This window comes from Chrysemys picta, chromosome 21, assembly GCF_011386835.1.
Source record: "Chrysemys picta bellii isolate R12L10 chromosome 21, ASM1138683v2, whole genome shotgun sequence".
Lineage (NCBI taxonomy): Eukaryota > Metazoa > Chordata > Testudines > Emydidae > Chrysemys > Chrysemys picta.
The window spans coordinates 8,815,470-8,830,237 of record NC_088811.1 but is presented as its reverse complement, the minus strand read 5'-3'; the positions used below and the strand labels follow the sequence as shown (position 1 = coordinate 8,830,237).

The following is a 14,768-nucleotide window of genomic DNA, read 5'->3' as shown; positions in this document are numbered from 1 at the left end:
AGTCACGGGTTTGGGCTTTTTTCGCATCTTTCCCCCCACGCATCCAAAGCAACAGCTGCTGCGCGAAAGTAAAATGAGAAAAATCTTCCTCGAGCCAAATTCCTGGTGAATCGAATGGAGGGGGGGAGGGGATGCTCCTCTGAGAGAGGAAGTTAGCCGGTGAATCACTGAAAGCACAAGGGCCGTGACAGCAGAGGTGCTGGCTGGCTCTGGGCTCACCTGCAGCGAAGGACTGCGTGTGCTGGGGAGGTACGTGCGTCATGCAGACAGCGTATACAGGGAGAGGGAGATGACGTGTCACTGTGAATTACAAACACATCCAGTCCTGGGGACATCCTGATAAACCAGAAGAAGGGGGCTCGGCAGGTCACGATGCTGCCAGAGCCTTGAGAGGGGTTTATTGCACTTGGAGGTGAGTTTAGAGCTTTCTGTGACACATGGGACACCATCCCTCAAAGCAACTCCCTGTTCCCATGGAATTCCCAGGCCTGGCCTTGAGACTTTGCTCTTCTCCTCCGCACTTAGAGCTGCTGCTAGAGCAGTGGGGCAGTTGCCCGGGCTTTGTGCAGCCCTCTCCTTGGTGTTGCTACGGACGGGGCTAAGCTGGGACCTGGGGATCCACAGGCATGTTTTAGGGGTGTTCCATCCCAGGGAGTCAGTGGCTCCTCTTGTTGAGGTTGGCTGGTCTCTGCCTGAAGCCGGAGCTTGACTCACCGAGAGTCTTTTCATCCTGGGAATCCAGCCTGCGTTTCAGCCTCCTGCAGCTGCCCCTGGTGCAGCCCCCATCGTCTCCTGCTGCCGTATCTCCATGACGACCCTGCAAATGCAGGGCAGAGTCTGGGCCCTCTGAGCCTGTCCTACAGGAACTCAATGGAACCCAAAATAATCCTTGGGGCCCGCAACACACCACGCTGCGGCCTGAGGCCGGGGATGCGCAGCGTCTGCATTGGGACAATGCCTTCCAAGTGACAGCCATGACTCGCTGGCTTGAGGCACAAAGCAAGAGCTGGTGGCCCGGCTGCCCAGACTGGCTGCGGGCTGTTCTTTGCCTCGCTGTGGGCTGCGGTGGCTGTTGTGGGGTGATCTCTCTTTTTCACAGCATTCCAGGGGGTCCTGATCTGTACATTCCCAAAAAATGGGGTTCAACCCCCTGCAGCCCCCCCCAGCCCTATGGGGTAGAGTGCTCGCCTAGGCTGTGTCAGTCAGGCTCTAGAGAGAAGACCAGCCCTGCTTTTCTCAATGGGGGGTGGGTAGGGTGAGGGTGGGGCTGACAAGTGGGTTTGGCTAAATGACACGCCCCTTGTTAGCTTCTGCAAACGGCAGGGTGCAGGATTGGAGTGGGCTGGGAAAGTGGGACTGCCCCGCTGAGCAGCACCGGCCGCACGTTCCGCTGGGAGTAACTGGCTCCAGAAGCACCCGGGATCTAGAACCTAAGATAAAACCTCCCCTCCCCCTCATTTCCACAGCCCTGTCGCCTAACCCCTGCCCAGCCGCCCCGCTCCCCTGCAGATCTCCCAGATGTTGCCTCCAGGAGATTTGCAAGCTGCTTGGGTTGTAGCCTTGTCTCTCTGTGGCTGCTGATACCAGGACTCATTTATCAGCCTTTGTAACTGCACTGGCCCTGCACTCGCTCCAGCCCTGTTTAGAGCTGTAATGGCATATAACTCCGGTAACATTTCATCCTAATTACCCCGGCCCTGATGGGTTTTACGGCTAAGCCTCTCTGCCTCCGAGTGCGTCTCCTTCCTTCTCTGCCCACCCTGCTCCTTCCTGCCCCCACCATACTCACTGGGGCTCCCTGTGAGTGTCTGGAGGGCAGGGTAGGGGGATTGGATGGCATTTGACTGCTGTCTTGACACTGGGTTTAGAGACAGCTGCCTCCCCCCTTCAGTTCCCCCATGCCCCTGGAGTCTAGAGTGGAGGCAGAGCTTGGGGTCGGAGGCAGGTGTTGATGGATGCTGCTGAAGAGGTTACTCATGCAGCTATCTCTGGTGCTCCCATGACTCTCGGGACGTTCAGCCCCCTCCCCTCCAGCGCCCCTCTCGTGTTCAGCCTTGGCCCGCAGAGCTGTTCAGTTATGTACGTGCTGGCCTCATAGGAGAGACTCTCTATCATGCGCCTGTCTCTGGAGTGTCTCGGCGGCAATGGGTTCTTCCTCGCCCTCCACTCCCACAGAAGCAGGTGAGTGCTACAGACACCGCGCTCAGCTCCACAGTGAGCGCACATGGTCTAGACACACCTGGTCTGTTAACTTTGGCTGTGGCAGTTAAAGGGTTAACATGTCCCCGCAGAACATTGAGAAATACGTAGAACAATGGGCCAGATCCTCCACTGGCGTAAATCTCCATGGAGCAACACTGATTTACACCAGCTGGGGAACCCACCCATTTATCTTTTCATTATTTTTCTTTGCCTGTTCCCTCGCGGGCATTGACGATCCCTATTATGAGTGTCTAATACTGTTGCCATGGGGTTAATTTCACTCTTCTGCCTGAATTCCCCTTGGACTTGCTGCCCAAATCTGACCTAGAGTGTTGCTGTGCACTGTTAAAATGCTGCTGTGTTCCACCCCAGAGGTGGCTGCATTTCTTTGTGGCTCTTGCTAGCTTGTAAAGTGCTTTGAGTTGAAAATTGCTATAGGGATATACAATACTTCTTCTGAAGTCCTATACCTGGGATAGTCAGGGAGCTGCACTCATTTATCCCAGCTGAGGATTGGGGCCCTTTTTTCCCTCTCCCTCTCCAGCACAAAGTCTCCGCCCTCCATTTGCAACACTGTGATCGTTTCCGTGGGTGGAAAAACTTGTGCGACGAGACCTGAAGCCGGGTGGCTTTTTGCCTGGGTCTGGTTTCAGTTCCAAGCTCTGGGCCTGATCCAATGCCCATTGGAGACCGTGGGACTTTTCCCGTTCGCCTCGGTGGGTTTGGGATCAGGCTGTCAGAGCAGTTCTAGATGCCATGGTGGTAACAACGAGCAGGCTCTGTGCCGTAGCCTTGCTAGAGCAATGGAGGGCCATTATCGGGCAGTGCTCTGCACAGACAAAGCCGGGATGGCCTTAAGCGATGATCCCCTCTCCAGGCTAATCTTCCTGTACTAGCTGTCCTCTCCCCATTTCGCATGGCAGCGAAGGAGTACAGCGCTGTTAACCCCTCCTTGCCTGGAGCGCTGACACGGCACGCATATGGGATAATGAGCCCGTGGATTATTCTGCAGGGCCTTGTTCTCGGTGTCAGTGCTTAGTGACTTAACTTTCTCTCTGGGTTTCTTGTCCCTTTCTATTTTGATTCCTGCAGACCGGTGTAGCAAGTGTCAGTTCGGTGCCATCTGCGAGGCGGAGACGGGCAGGTGCGTGTGCCCAACAGAATGCGTCTCCTCCTCCCAGCCGGTCTGCGGCACGGACGGGAACACCTACGGCAGCGAGTGCGAGCTCCACGTCCGGGCCTGCACGCAGCAGACCAACATCCAGGTGGCCGCGCAAGGAGACTGCAGTGAGTTTGCAGGGGCACCTGTCCTTGCCCCCTGCCTCCACGTTCCTTTCTTAACCCTTCGTGTCACGTCAGTTCCACCCTCCCCTGGGGAAAAGAATAAAATCCAAAGAGGTTTTGATCCAAGGAAGAAAATAACTTAATTGTCGCCAGTGACCAATGACTTTGGGTGCCTCCATTTGGGGGGCGGGGGGAGCAACTTGAGACATCTTCAAGAGGCCCAATTTTCAGAGGGCAGATGCTAGGCACTTTCTGAAACCCAGGCCCCTTTAAGGTATGTCAACTTGAGCACCCAGAAATGAAGGCATCCAAGATCACTAGCCACCATTGGCAATCATGTCTGCAGGCCCTGGTGGAGCAGACAGATATCGGGCAATAGGCTGGCAGAAGGAATGGTTTTCATCACATGAATTTCCTTGATTTGTTACACCCAGACCGTCTCTGTGCTGGAGCTCGAACCAAGCTAGCCACAGCCATCTTTGCCTGCTCAGGTCCTCGGCTGGCATAGTGCACCCAAAGGCATTGGAGCGACGTCTGTCTAGCCCAGTTGGTTCTAGCAGAGTTTCCCTGCCCAGTTTGGACAGAGATTTCTTTATTTCGTTCATGAGAGTCATCCTCAAACAGGCTTCAAATCCTTCGGTTGAAACTTTCAAAGCTGATTAGGGATTTAGACACATTACCATGGATGAGTTATGTGTCTCAATCCCTTGGTCAGCTTGGAAATCTCAGCCATAGGGGTTTGGGTTTTTTTTCTATTTTCGAACAGGAGCTGAATCTTCTTCAATGGGCATCACCCTGCAGGGCAGATGAACTTGGTAGACGCCGAGGCTGTAAGCAGCCTATAGCGTCTTGTAGTAGCCCAGTTCTAACAGGGTCCTTGCCAGCTCTGCCACTAACTCGTTCCCTGTGAGATCTGGGGCAAGACCCTAATGCTTAGCCTTTTGAAGCCACCTCGGCTGTCATGGTCCCTGAGGAGGGCTCCTAGGGCTATGATAATACAAATTAGAATAACAAATGGATTCACACTTCCCATCCATCTGAATGGGAACGGGGCATCCAAATCCCTTAGCCGGCTTTGAAAATCTCAGCCACAATCCCGGTGTGCCTCAGTTTCCCCCGCCACGATACGAGGGTAATACCTCCCCTTATGGGTGTCACAAAGCTTAATCAACCTTATTGAAATACTAACTGCAACCTTGGCAGGGAAGGTGCCGGGCTGAACAGGGAAGCCATGCTAGCACCTTGCAATCTACAGCTGTCTTTAAACACAGCTGTACCATGTTTCTGTTTGGTCAGCGTGCCCCTTTTTTGGTTTCCTTTTTCTTCCCCCCTCACAGGTTAGTTTCTACCTGATCTTCTGCTCTCCCTACCCCGCCTCTCTCCCCGCCCCCACCCCCAGCCCCATGCACTTTGGCCCAGCCCAGAACAGTCTGTGCTAATTTCCAAATGAACCAAAAGTGCCGATGAAATGCTACATTCGAACAAATGATACACTGGACCAAATAATCTCTCTCTCCTGAGCGGGGACAGGGAGCTAACGGATACGTTTCAGAGTGGAAACCTGAGTGAGGTGGAAGGGCTGCATGGGATGCCCCGTCAGCATCGGGCACGGCAAGGCTGGGCTCCGGCTGCTGCGGATATGGAACCGTGGGTGCCTAGAGAGAGTCATTCAGTGCTTAGAACCAGAATGCGCCGTTGGCCTGGTGTCTGCAGAAGCTGGCTACCTGCGACACCCGCTGACTTTCGGGAGTTGTGGGTGCTTAGGACTCTGCCATGGGAACCCACCCCCGGGTTCTTCTGTCCTGGGCCCGTTCAGGGATCGGTTAAGCCAGTGATGAAGCAATTAGCAGCCAGGCCCTCTCTGAGGGCATAGCCCTCCGACACTGCCCAGGCTGACGATTGCAACGGGAGGCTTTCTGCTGGATCTCATGCTGCTTCTCTCTCCCTCCCCGTTCTCCTCTCACTTGCCCCCTCCCCCTAGAGTCGTGCGGCAGCGCCGTCTGTGCCTTCGGGAGCAAGTGCGTGGGCGGGCAGTGTGTGTGCCCGCGCTGCGAGAGGCAGCCCTTCTCCCAGGTGTGTGGCAGCGACGGCGTCACCTACGACAGCCCGTGCGAGCTGCAGGTGGCTTCCTGCCAGCAGAAGAAGGCCATCGAGGTTTCCAGGACGGGACCTTGTGAGGAGGGTAGGAAGCTCTGTTTCCTCTGGTTCTGGGGGGCAGAAGGGTGTGAGGAATGGGGGGGGATGGGCAGGGAGGGCTTGGACTTCCTCACACATGGAGTTTATATTGCGTGGTCCAAAGGCAAATGTCCAGAGCTCATGGTTTGTGACTGGAATGTGGATGCCTTCTCGCTCTCTCTCATCCCCCCCACCGCCCCGCTGGGGCTAGGTACAACAGCAAGCTACACCGCCTGCTGCTTGGAGCCGCCTGTGGTGTGCCCAGGTGTAACCCCCCTGGGGTCACCGACAGAGCAGCCTCTTTGGCAGGGTTTCTTCCTCCCCCCATCCTGGCGTTTTTGGCCTGTTGTACGGCAGGTGTATTTTAAAGGCTTCACCGAGTCTCCTAGCAATCCCCCCATGCATGGAAGTTGGCTGCTCCTCGCTCTGTATCATGGCAGGCGAATGGCTCTGCGATGGGAGTTGGGAGGCTCCTCTCCTGCCCTCGTGGGAGGGGAGAGCAGCTTGCCCACGCTCATTTCTGCGGCTGGCGCTGTGTCATCAACAGCACCTGGCACCCACCCCCATCGTCTTTGTAGTTAGCGGTAATGAAAGTTGACACCACCTAATAGGCCTGGGCTAGGAGATTTATCACTGCTTTAATTTCACACTTCAAAGGGCCCAGGCTTGAGAGAGGCGTGAGGAGACAGAGCGGTTCCTGAGGCACGGGCCCAGCTGCCTCGCCACTGCCCCCGGGACTCTGTTGGGGTCAGGCCCTCGGTTGCCATTAACTCAGCACTGGGCACCTGGGGAAATATCTCTTTGCTGAGGCCCTGCTCGGCCAGGTTTCGGGGCGATCCCGGCTGCAGGCCTCCTCTGAGCAGCACTGGGGCAGGGTGTGGGGCAGATGGCTGCGTGCAGCCTTTAGAGTCAGTGAGTGAAAGCTGCCGGATCAACAGTCCTGGACAGCACAGGCCTCTGTTTAGCCCCAGAGACAGCCTCCTGCACGTCTTGGCCTGCCTGCCCCAGCCTGGCGGGTCCCCTTTAAGTGGGAGAGGGGAGCCCAGTGTCTTCGGCCCATGCGACCCCCAGTGCTTCTCTCAAGTCTGGGGACAACTGATGCCAATGGGTTTGAAACCAGCAGCCCGCTCAACACAGGCCACAGAGGGTGACAGACCCGGACTGGATTTTAAGGGCCTTAGCCAAACCCCTCTGCGATCAAGGGGGTGGGTGTCTTCTCACTGACTACAGTAGGCGTGGGGACAGCCCCACAGTGGGAGTCCACACTCCAGTGTCCGTCCCTGAGCTGGACTGGGTGAGCTTCACCAAAACTCGCCTGGAGGCAGGGAGCTGCCAGCAGTGTCTAGGCAGCTCAGAGCAGTCTGTCCCTGGGCTGCTCTCTCCTGACTCCTCTGTAAAGGTGAGGTGTGGGGCTAGCGCCGCTGAAAGTGAGGGGCGGATAATGCTGGCTACAGCAAAGCTGAATGCACCTAGGCTGTGCCAGCTTCCCTGCAGTCCACACGCCGCTCTGCCTGTGCGCCTCCGTCCTGCCCTGCCAGTCCAGTCCTGGAGCTCCTCCACAGCTCTGCCCTACCGATTCCCAGCAACCTCTGGTACACCAGTCCTGCCCCTCCTGCAGCTCTGCACCTCAGTCTTCACCGGCAGTGCTCTGCTCTGGGCCCAGCCACCCTTCAGGGGTCAAGTTGAGGCCTCCCAACTCATTTCACTGGTGGCCTGAAATCGATGAATCCAGGCCTCCAGAGTGGGAAGACTTTAGAGCAGTGCTGGCTGAAGGCCAATAGGGGAACAGCGTCCACCTTGTCCCTTCAATGTCTCTGTGAGCTGAGACTGTCTAGCTCATTGCTCTTGTAGTTTAGCCAGATAGGGCTGGAGTGCTGTGGCAGGGCTAGGGAGAATGGAAGACATAACATGGCGTTTGATCACAGTCCTCGCCAGGGAATTTCAGGTTGTGTCCTTCCAAGAGATGAGCTTAAATAATTCTCTGTGTAACGTCAGCTCCCACCCTTTGATCACTCCATAAAAAGGGGGCAGGTTGTTTTTTTTAAAGCCTTTGAAATCAACATCTCTCTCGCGCTGCCAGAGCGTGGAGCGTCTCGTGGTTGGTTGAGGAGCTGAGTTGACATACAGCGCATTAAGTGTCTCTCTGCCAAGCCAGTAATCTCTGCCAGGCTGGACTTTCAACTGAAAACCAAAACCAAAAGCACCCAGGTCTCTGGGTTTATCTGAGCAGAAGGAATCCGTTTCCCTGCTGCAGTGTGAGGGGAGAGGCTGGAGGGAAGAGGGAGTTAAACCGTTGTGAAGCCAGCCGGCTGCTGTTCGTATTGTGCGTGGGGCTCATCTGTGTCTGATCCCCAGGTAGCCATCCGAGTTAGACGGGAGCTCTGAGCTTTGGCTTGCCAAGCCAGTACAGGCAGGGCCCTGAGCCCATCGTCAAGGAACCTCGCAAAGAGAAGTGCCCTTGTTACTGGCCACGTGGCTGTATTCCGTCCTCATGGGGGGCTGGATGCTCTGTCCTGCGGGAGGGGGGTCCTGCTGTCTCGGAGGCCAGGTGTGGACTAGGAGCAGTCACCCTCCAGGGTCCCGTCCTTTCCTCTGCAGAATGTGGTTCGGGGGGCTCAGGCTCCGGGGATGATAACGAGTGCGAACAGGACCGCTGCCGGCAGTACGGGGGCTCGTGGGACGAGGACGTGGAGGACGACCGCTGCGTGTGTGACTTCACCTGCCTGGCTGTGCCACGCAACCCGGTAATTCCCTCTGCCTGCCCGCCCCTGGCTTTGGAAGAGAGCTCGGCCTAGTGAGGGGCTCTCTGCAGCCTCTCAGGCTGGAGGTGTCGCAAGCCCAGCCTGGCTCGGGGTATGGCAGCGCTTCAAACCCCAGCCACAGTTGGGTGGGGCTGTGGAAATCCTAGTGGGCGGGTAGGGGGGAGAAGTTCCCCCAAGCTGTCCCGGACTCACAGGGCCCATTTGAGTTTGGGAGGAGGTTCTTGTTGTATCCCTCCTGGCCTGTCCCTCATGCCCCTCGTCTCAGGGGGGCCTCTCCAGCACAGCCAGCCCCCTTGCTCCCCAGCCAGGGCTCTGGTCAGATGCCTTTCCCCCGCCCAGGGGTTGCCAGGGCTGAGGGACCCGTGCTGCAATCCCGGGTGCTGCTGGCTGGCACACGGCCCATCTCCCTTAGTAGCCGTTCTTCCCCCTGGGCAGGATTGGTTAGTGCCGGATTTAGAATTCCAGCTTCCCGGCCCAGCACTGGCCTGGGGATGGGGGCACCCCATGAGGGGTAGGCAGCTCTCTGCATGCTGGAGGCTGCAGACAGTGATCTCTCTTCCCTCTCTCCCCCCTCCCCCCCCAATCCTCTGAGCAGGTGTGCGGCTCTGACGGTGCGACCTATGCCAACGAGTGTGAGCTCAAGAAGACACGCTGCGAGAAACGCCAGGACCTCTACGTCACCAGCCAAGGAGCCTGCCGCGGTGAGTTCCCACTGAGGTTCGGACCCGGGCTAGCACGGGTATTGGCCTTTAGCCAGCTCCTGCCTCACAGCATCCCATGCTCCTCTGACGTTTGTCTGGGGTGGCAACAGGGTCCCTTCTCTTCTGCCCTTTGGGCCACCACAAACAGGCTGGAGACTTTCGAGTTGCTAAACACCGTGTGTTATTTATTGGGGTCCCCTCCGCCAGGTCGCCAGTACAGCCTCATGCAGCCCCATGCAATCAGTAGTAAACTGCCCCCTTAGCCTGCCCTCCAGGGAGGGAGAAGGCAAGATCTCACCCTCCTGGGATTCTGCATCCCCTGGCCCCTGCCAGCCTCCCCCCATGCACTTCCTTCCTGTCCTTTTCCTGTTCCCACCATCCCTCCCAATTAAAGCTACTCCGGGGGGAATGGCTAGTACTGCAGTGACCAGAGTACTGGGTCAGCTCTGGGTTCCTAGCACTCTGTCACACCGACCAATGCTGGGATTCAGACCCTGGGCTAGCAGGGGCTGCGTCAGCCTTCAGCTGCTCCCTTCCCCGCAGCATAGGGAACTCCTCTGCCTTGCGTCTGGGACCACTGCTGGGATCAGCCTGCGTTGCTGGCGGGGCCAGCATTAGTTTGTTGGTACCAATGCAGTGGCTGAGCCATTTTGTGCCTCTGTTTGCATGTCTGCATGCTGCTACTTGCACTGGGGAGGGCCTGGAGTCAGTGTCGCTGCCCTAATGCAGGGCAGAGACCAAGGGGGGTTGTGCAGGGAGGACATGGCCAGACACATCTGCCCAGATCCCCTGCATTTGTTATATTGCCCTGATGTAGTCCGGTTACAGCTGCGCTTCCCTGTCTACCCAAGGTGTGACCTGTGTCCCTCCCTCTCTCCGTAGTTATTGGAACGCCTCCCCCGCCGCTCCTGGTTCTGCACTGCAGCCAGACCATCTATGGATGTTGTCCAGACAATACAACCGTGGCCCTCGGCGTGGGCTCAGCTGGCTGCCCAAGTGAGTGAAGCTTGGGGGGAATCTCTTGTAACAGATGAGGGGTCCTGGATTGTGAATCCCTTGTCGGGGACAGTGTGGTGATCCAGACTGCAGATAATGGGGGAAAACTCCTCTGCAGAAGATTACTCTTCTGCCTGACCCTGTCAAGCAGTGGGTCTTAGCCTTTTCCACGCCCATCTCCCATGTTGTAACAGAAAGAAGTTTTGGGGTCTCCCTCCCATCTAGCCATGGGAAAGGGAGGGTGGGGAGAACCTCCCCAAAAAGTCTGTTGGCAACCCCCAGGCTGAACCTCTCCCGTAGCTTATCTGCTCCATTCCAGTTCCTCCACTAGACATGCCAGAGCCTCCAGACCTCTCCAGAGCCCGCAGCCCGGAGCACACCCACCCACGAACAGAGAGAGACCAGCACACCTCTGCACACGCCCCCTTTGCCTTCTAAATTCCCAGCGCCTCTCGTTTTCTATAAAGCGCCAATTCGCTTCCGGTTCAGAAGCTGCCCTAAATCTATGCAGGGAGCAATGCAAGAGGGTTGCTCTGAACTAGATGCCCCAAACCTCCCTCCCTCTCTGGACAAGGACCAAACCCGGCGTGAGCTCTCGTGGCCTGCACAGATGGTAGCTGGCTCCTGGTGGAGCCAAGCTCAGGAAAGCCTTGGCAAGTGGTGGCCTTGTTTGTTTTCTCCGGGTTGCTCGCCATGTGGCAGCTCAAAGACGGTTAGCAGCGCCGCTCTGCTATTGGATGGTAACAGACGTTTCTTAGAGCCTGAGCCAGCCGGGCGCTGAGCCCGCACATTACTGGGAGCTGAGGGTGCTCAGTGCTCCCCTGGAAATGCTCCCAGCGGTGAGCCCTTCCCGAGGGCGGCTTGCACCATCTCAGGGAGTTCGGGGCTAGTTCTGGGGGCAAATATTGGCTCCAGCCCTGGCTCCAGAGTATGAGACAGATCCCCATCCTCCCGCCCGGTAGGTCCTTTGCAGCCCACCCCAGTGCTGACTGAGAGGTGACTCCGCTTCTCAGGAGGCTGCCTTGATGAACGCATCATTAATATTTATTAAATAATTACCGGAGTCAGGGCTTTCAAAGAAGGCGTGTTCGGAAAGGCATTAGCCATATATTAACAGCTGAGGCTGTGACCGACTGTTAGGAAAGCACATTAAACTGCGGAAATATAGTTAAAGCCGTGTATGGGCCTGGCTAATGCACGCTTGATGGGGATTTAGTGTCGTTTAATGTGCCATGTAATTTAATAAGCAGCGGTGTTCTGACAGACTCTCGTGGCACGGGGTCACCGCGGGTGGGCTTCAGCCCAAAGGGGCCAGCGCATGGGCTGACAAGCTGACTTCCGCCTCTGCTCAGCCAATGGTCCCAGCCTTCGTCGCCCGCTCGTGAAGTCCTCAAAGGAACCCCGTCATGCTTCCTCCTCCAGGCATAGGCGCCGACTCCATGGGTGCTCCGAGGCTGGAGCACCCACGGAAAAAAACCAGTGGTGCTTAGCACCCGCTGGCACCCCCACAGGTCAGCTCCTCCCACTCCCTCCCAGCGTCTCTGCGGATTAGCTGTTCTGCAGGGTGCAGGAGGCACTGGGGGTGAAGGGGAGGAACAGGGACAGGAAGAGGTGGGGGGAGGGGGTGGGAAGAGGCGGGGCAGGGGTGGGGGCTTGGAGGAAGGGCTGGAGTGGGGGCGGGCCCTGGGAGGAATGGGGTTGAGCGCCCCCCGGCAACTCGGCAAATCAATGCCTGTGCCTCCAGGCCTGCGAAACATGACAGCCGTTTAGAGAGCAGGTGTGGCAAGACCACCCCCTCCTGACCCAGGGTCCCATTGAGTCCTTGGGCTACGCCATCGGTCTGTCTGTATGCACCAGTCGTCTCTTGTCTCCTTGGGGCCGGGACTGTCTTCTTGTTCTGTGTTTGTTCAGCGCCCAGCGCAGCTGGGTCCTGTTCTGTGACTGGGGCTCCTAAGTGTTACTGCAGTGCAAATTCTAATGGTCATCCTCTGGGTCAGTGACCTCCCCCCCGCCCCCAACCGTGGCTGGGGCCTCACGCCCCCTTCTAGACTCCCCATGGTATCCCTCCCCGGAGGAAGCCACCTGGATTGATTGGCTCTGGGTCCAACTGCTCTTTCCCTTCTGTTCCACCCTTGCCCTTGAGTTGGCGATGGGAGCATAAATCTAAATGTTTACCTGAGGTGATGCGAGTGACTTTCTTTATTCCCCAGGAGAGGAGGATAGATGCAAGCAAAGTGAGCAGGAGTAACTTGAAGGTTTTAAGACGGCGCCATGGTCAATGGGGGGATTTGAAGGGGAAGGGGTTTGGTAGGGGCAGAGGGAGGGCACATTGATCAGCATCCTAGTACCCGCCCCAGGAATGCGGTACTGCCTCAGCTGAGCGGATCAGGTCGGCACATACAGCCACGTTAAGGCCCCTCCTGTTTCAGGCCCTCACTGATTGCTGCTAATGGGACTGAGTTTGCTCTCTTTGACTCTCTCAGGCACTTGTCAGTGTTACCCCTACGGCTCGTATGGGGGGGCCTGCGACCCCACCACCGGCCAGTGCTCCTGCAAGCCGGGGGTGGGGGGCCTGAAGTGCGACCGCTGTGAACCCGGCTTCTGGAACTTCCGCGGGATAGTCACGGACAGCAAGAGCGGCTGCACCCGTGAGTACCGGGGGGTGCCAGGGAAGAGGGTACCTGGGTAAAGGAACCCATTGACCACTCGTGTTTACCCTTCTCCTGCTGCCCTACCACAAAAACAGTTTAATCCTAGGTGTTCCTATCTCCCTCTGAGAGATCTTGACCTGATTCACATCAGATCTTAACTAGCTCCTGCTCATGGGAGGAGAGCCAAGCACAGGCCTCCTTAAACAAACCCGTACAGGGCCCACTTTGGGAACGTGTCTCCAAACTGGTGCCAAGCATTCCCCAGTGCTGCTGCATCAGACCCAGGTGTGAAATGGCACTCAGGGGAAAGGGTTGTTTCCACCGGCTGGGGTGACATGGAATCGGGGCAGCACAGGATTCGGCAGGCTGACTGCCCAGTCCATTGCAAGGGAACGTCAGACGCTCTCCTGAATCCCTGTCAGAGTCAGCACGGCCCGTTCCCAAATCTGCGCCGACATCACCGACAGTGCCCCTGTACAAACAAGGAAGTAAACAAAAAAAGCCATGTTAATTTCAAGCTCCATTGGAGACACGAGCCAGAAAATCGATACGTGCCAAATGGGAAGAGGACAGACTGGTCAGGGAAAGAAGAGTTATTTGGAGGGGATTGCAAACAATAGAGATGTGATTCTGTCTTTCGCGCTCTCTGAAATGATAGAGCTCTCTCTCTCTCTCAGAGCGATAGACATGTGTCAAGGGATTGAATACGAGTCTTAGGCTCTGGGATTGCAAGCTCACGTTTTATGATGACATGCAGTTAAACAGGATGCGGGAAGCTTTGTTGATTCAAGCACAGGCCTGGGAGGTCAGGACTCCTGGGTTCCACTCCTGACTCTGGGAGTTAGTGTTTGTCTAAACATAGACACAGTAGCTGGGAGGTGATGCCAGAAAAGTTCAGACTGAAAATAGGATGTCAGTTTAATGGAGAAGGTAATTGGAACAGCTACCCAAGGGCTGTGGTTAATTCTCCACCACTCGGTGTCTTTAAATCGAGATAGGATGTTTCTTCTAAAAGATCCCCTTTAGCTCAACCACAAGATATGGGCTCAATGCAGGAATTAATGGACATAATCTCTGCGCTGTGCTATGGAGGAAGTTAGACTAGATGCTCATGATGGCCCCATCTCGCCTTAAAATCTACGGCCAGACTCTCACTTACCATAAGGGTCCTGTACACAGTGCTGGCTGTGGAGACTTGTAGTGAAGGGAAACGTAACTACCAAAGTGACCTTAGTGTTAATGAGAATGAGGGTCCATAAATCTAATGGTAGGATCAGGAACTTGGGCTCCAGCATGCCTGGGTTCTAGTCCTGCCTTGGGAAGTATAGTGTAGGGATTAGAGACTAGTACGGGAATCAGGACTCCTGGGTTCTTTTTCCTGATTCTGCCCCTAGCAAAAGGGAGACTGAATTAGTCCGAACAAAACGTCCTTGGCAGAACTCAAGGACTGTGAGGAGATCATGCCTGGTAAACGGGAGAAGTGTGAGACCGGAAATCAATGGACCCAAATTGGTGTGCAGGAAATTAAGCCGAAGTGGGGGAGGAAATAATGAGAGGATGGGGTGTTCCACCCATCACTCCCCTTTGGGGATCCCCAAAAGGGACTTCGGAGGGAAACTTTTTCCTTCCCCACTGTTTTTCTTCTCTTTCCTCTCCCTCTCCTTTTTCCTTCTGGCTAATCAGAGTCTGGCTTAGCCAGGCAAATCTGCCAATTTTGCAGTGCTGCTTTAAAACTATGACCAGGGAGACAGCTAAAGGCAATGCCCTCAACAGCCCCGATGCTGGTATGAGTTTGCCAGGTCTCGGAGTGACTAATCAAACAGCGTGTGCTGTGCCTGGGTTTTTCCAGCAGTCAGGTTGCAGGGGAGCCAATGTCAGAGACAGAAGCTACATTGCCCGTCTTTGCTGTTCTCTTGTCTCCCCTGTTGAGTGGGTTTGGCTTGTTTTGTCTTCAAGAAACAGGATCAGACTTTAACAGCAGCAGCAGCAGTTCCAGC

At 56.1% G+C, this 14,768-nt stretch overlaps 1 protein-coding gene across 10 annotated transcripts in view; it reads left to right on the top strand.

The window, feature by feature from the left end:
• The window catches only part of AGRN (agrin), a 223,979-nt gene that overhangs the window by 171,182 nt on the left and 38,029 nt on the right, over nt 1–14,768 (top strand). For all 10 annotated transcript variants that reach the window (XM_065575200.1, XM_065575197.1, XM_065575206.1 and 7 more), the window contains 6 exons: nt 3,295–3,489; nt 5,468–5,668; nt 8,260–8,405; nt 9,019–9,124; nt 10,007–10,120; nt 12,604–12,768. In XM_065575200.1, the coding sequence (XP_065431272.1) occupies nt 3,295–3,489; nt 5,468–5,668; nt 8,260–8,405; nt 9,019–9,124; nt 10,007–10,120; nt 12,604–12,768 (927 nt within the window). The remainder of the gene's footprint in view (nt 1–3,294; nt 3,490–5,467; nt 5,669–8,259; nt 8,406–9,018; nt 9,125–10,006; nt 10,121–12,603; nt 12,769–14,768) is intronic.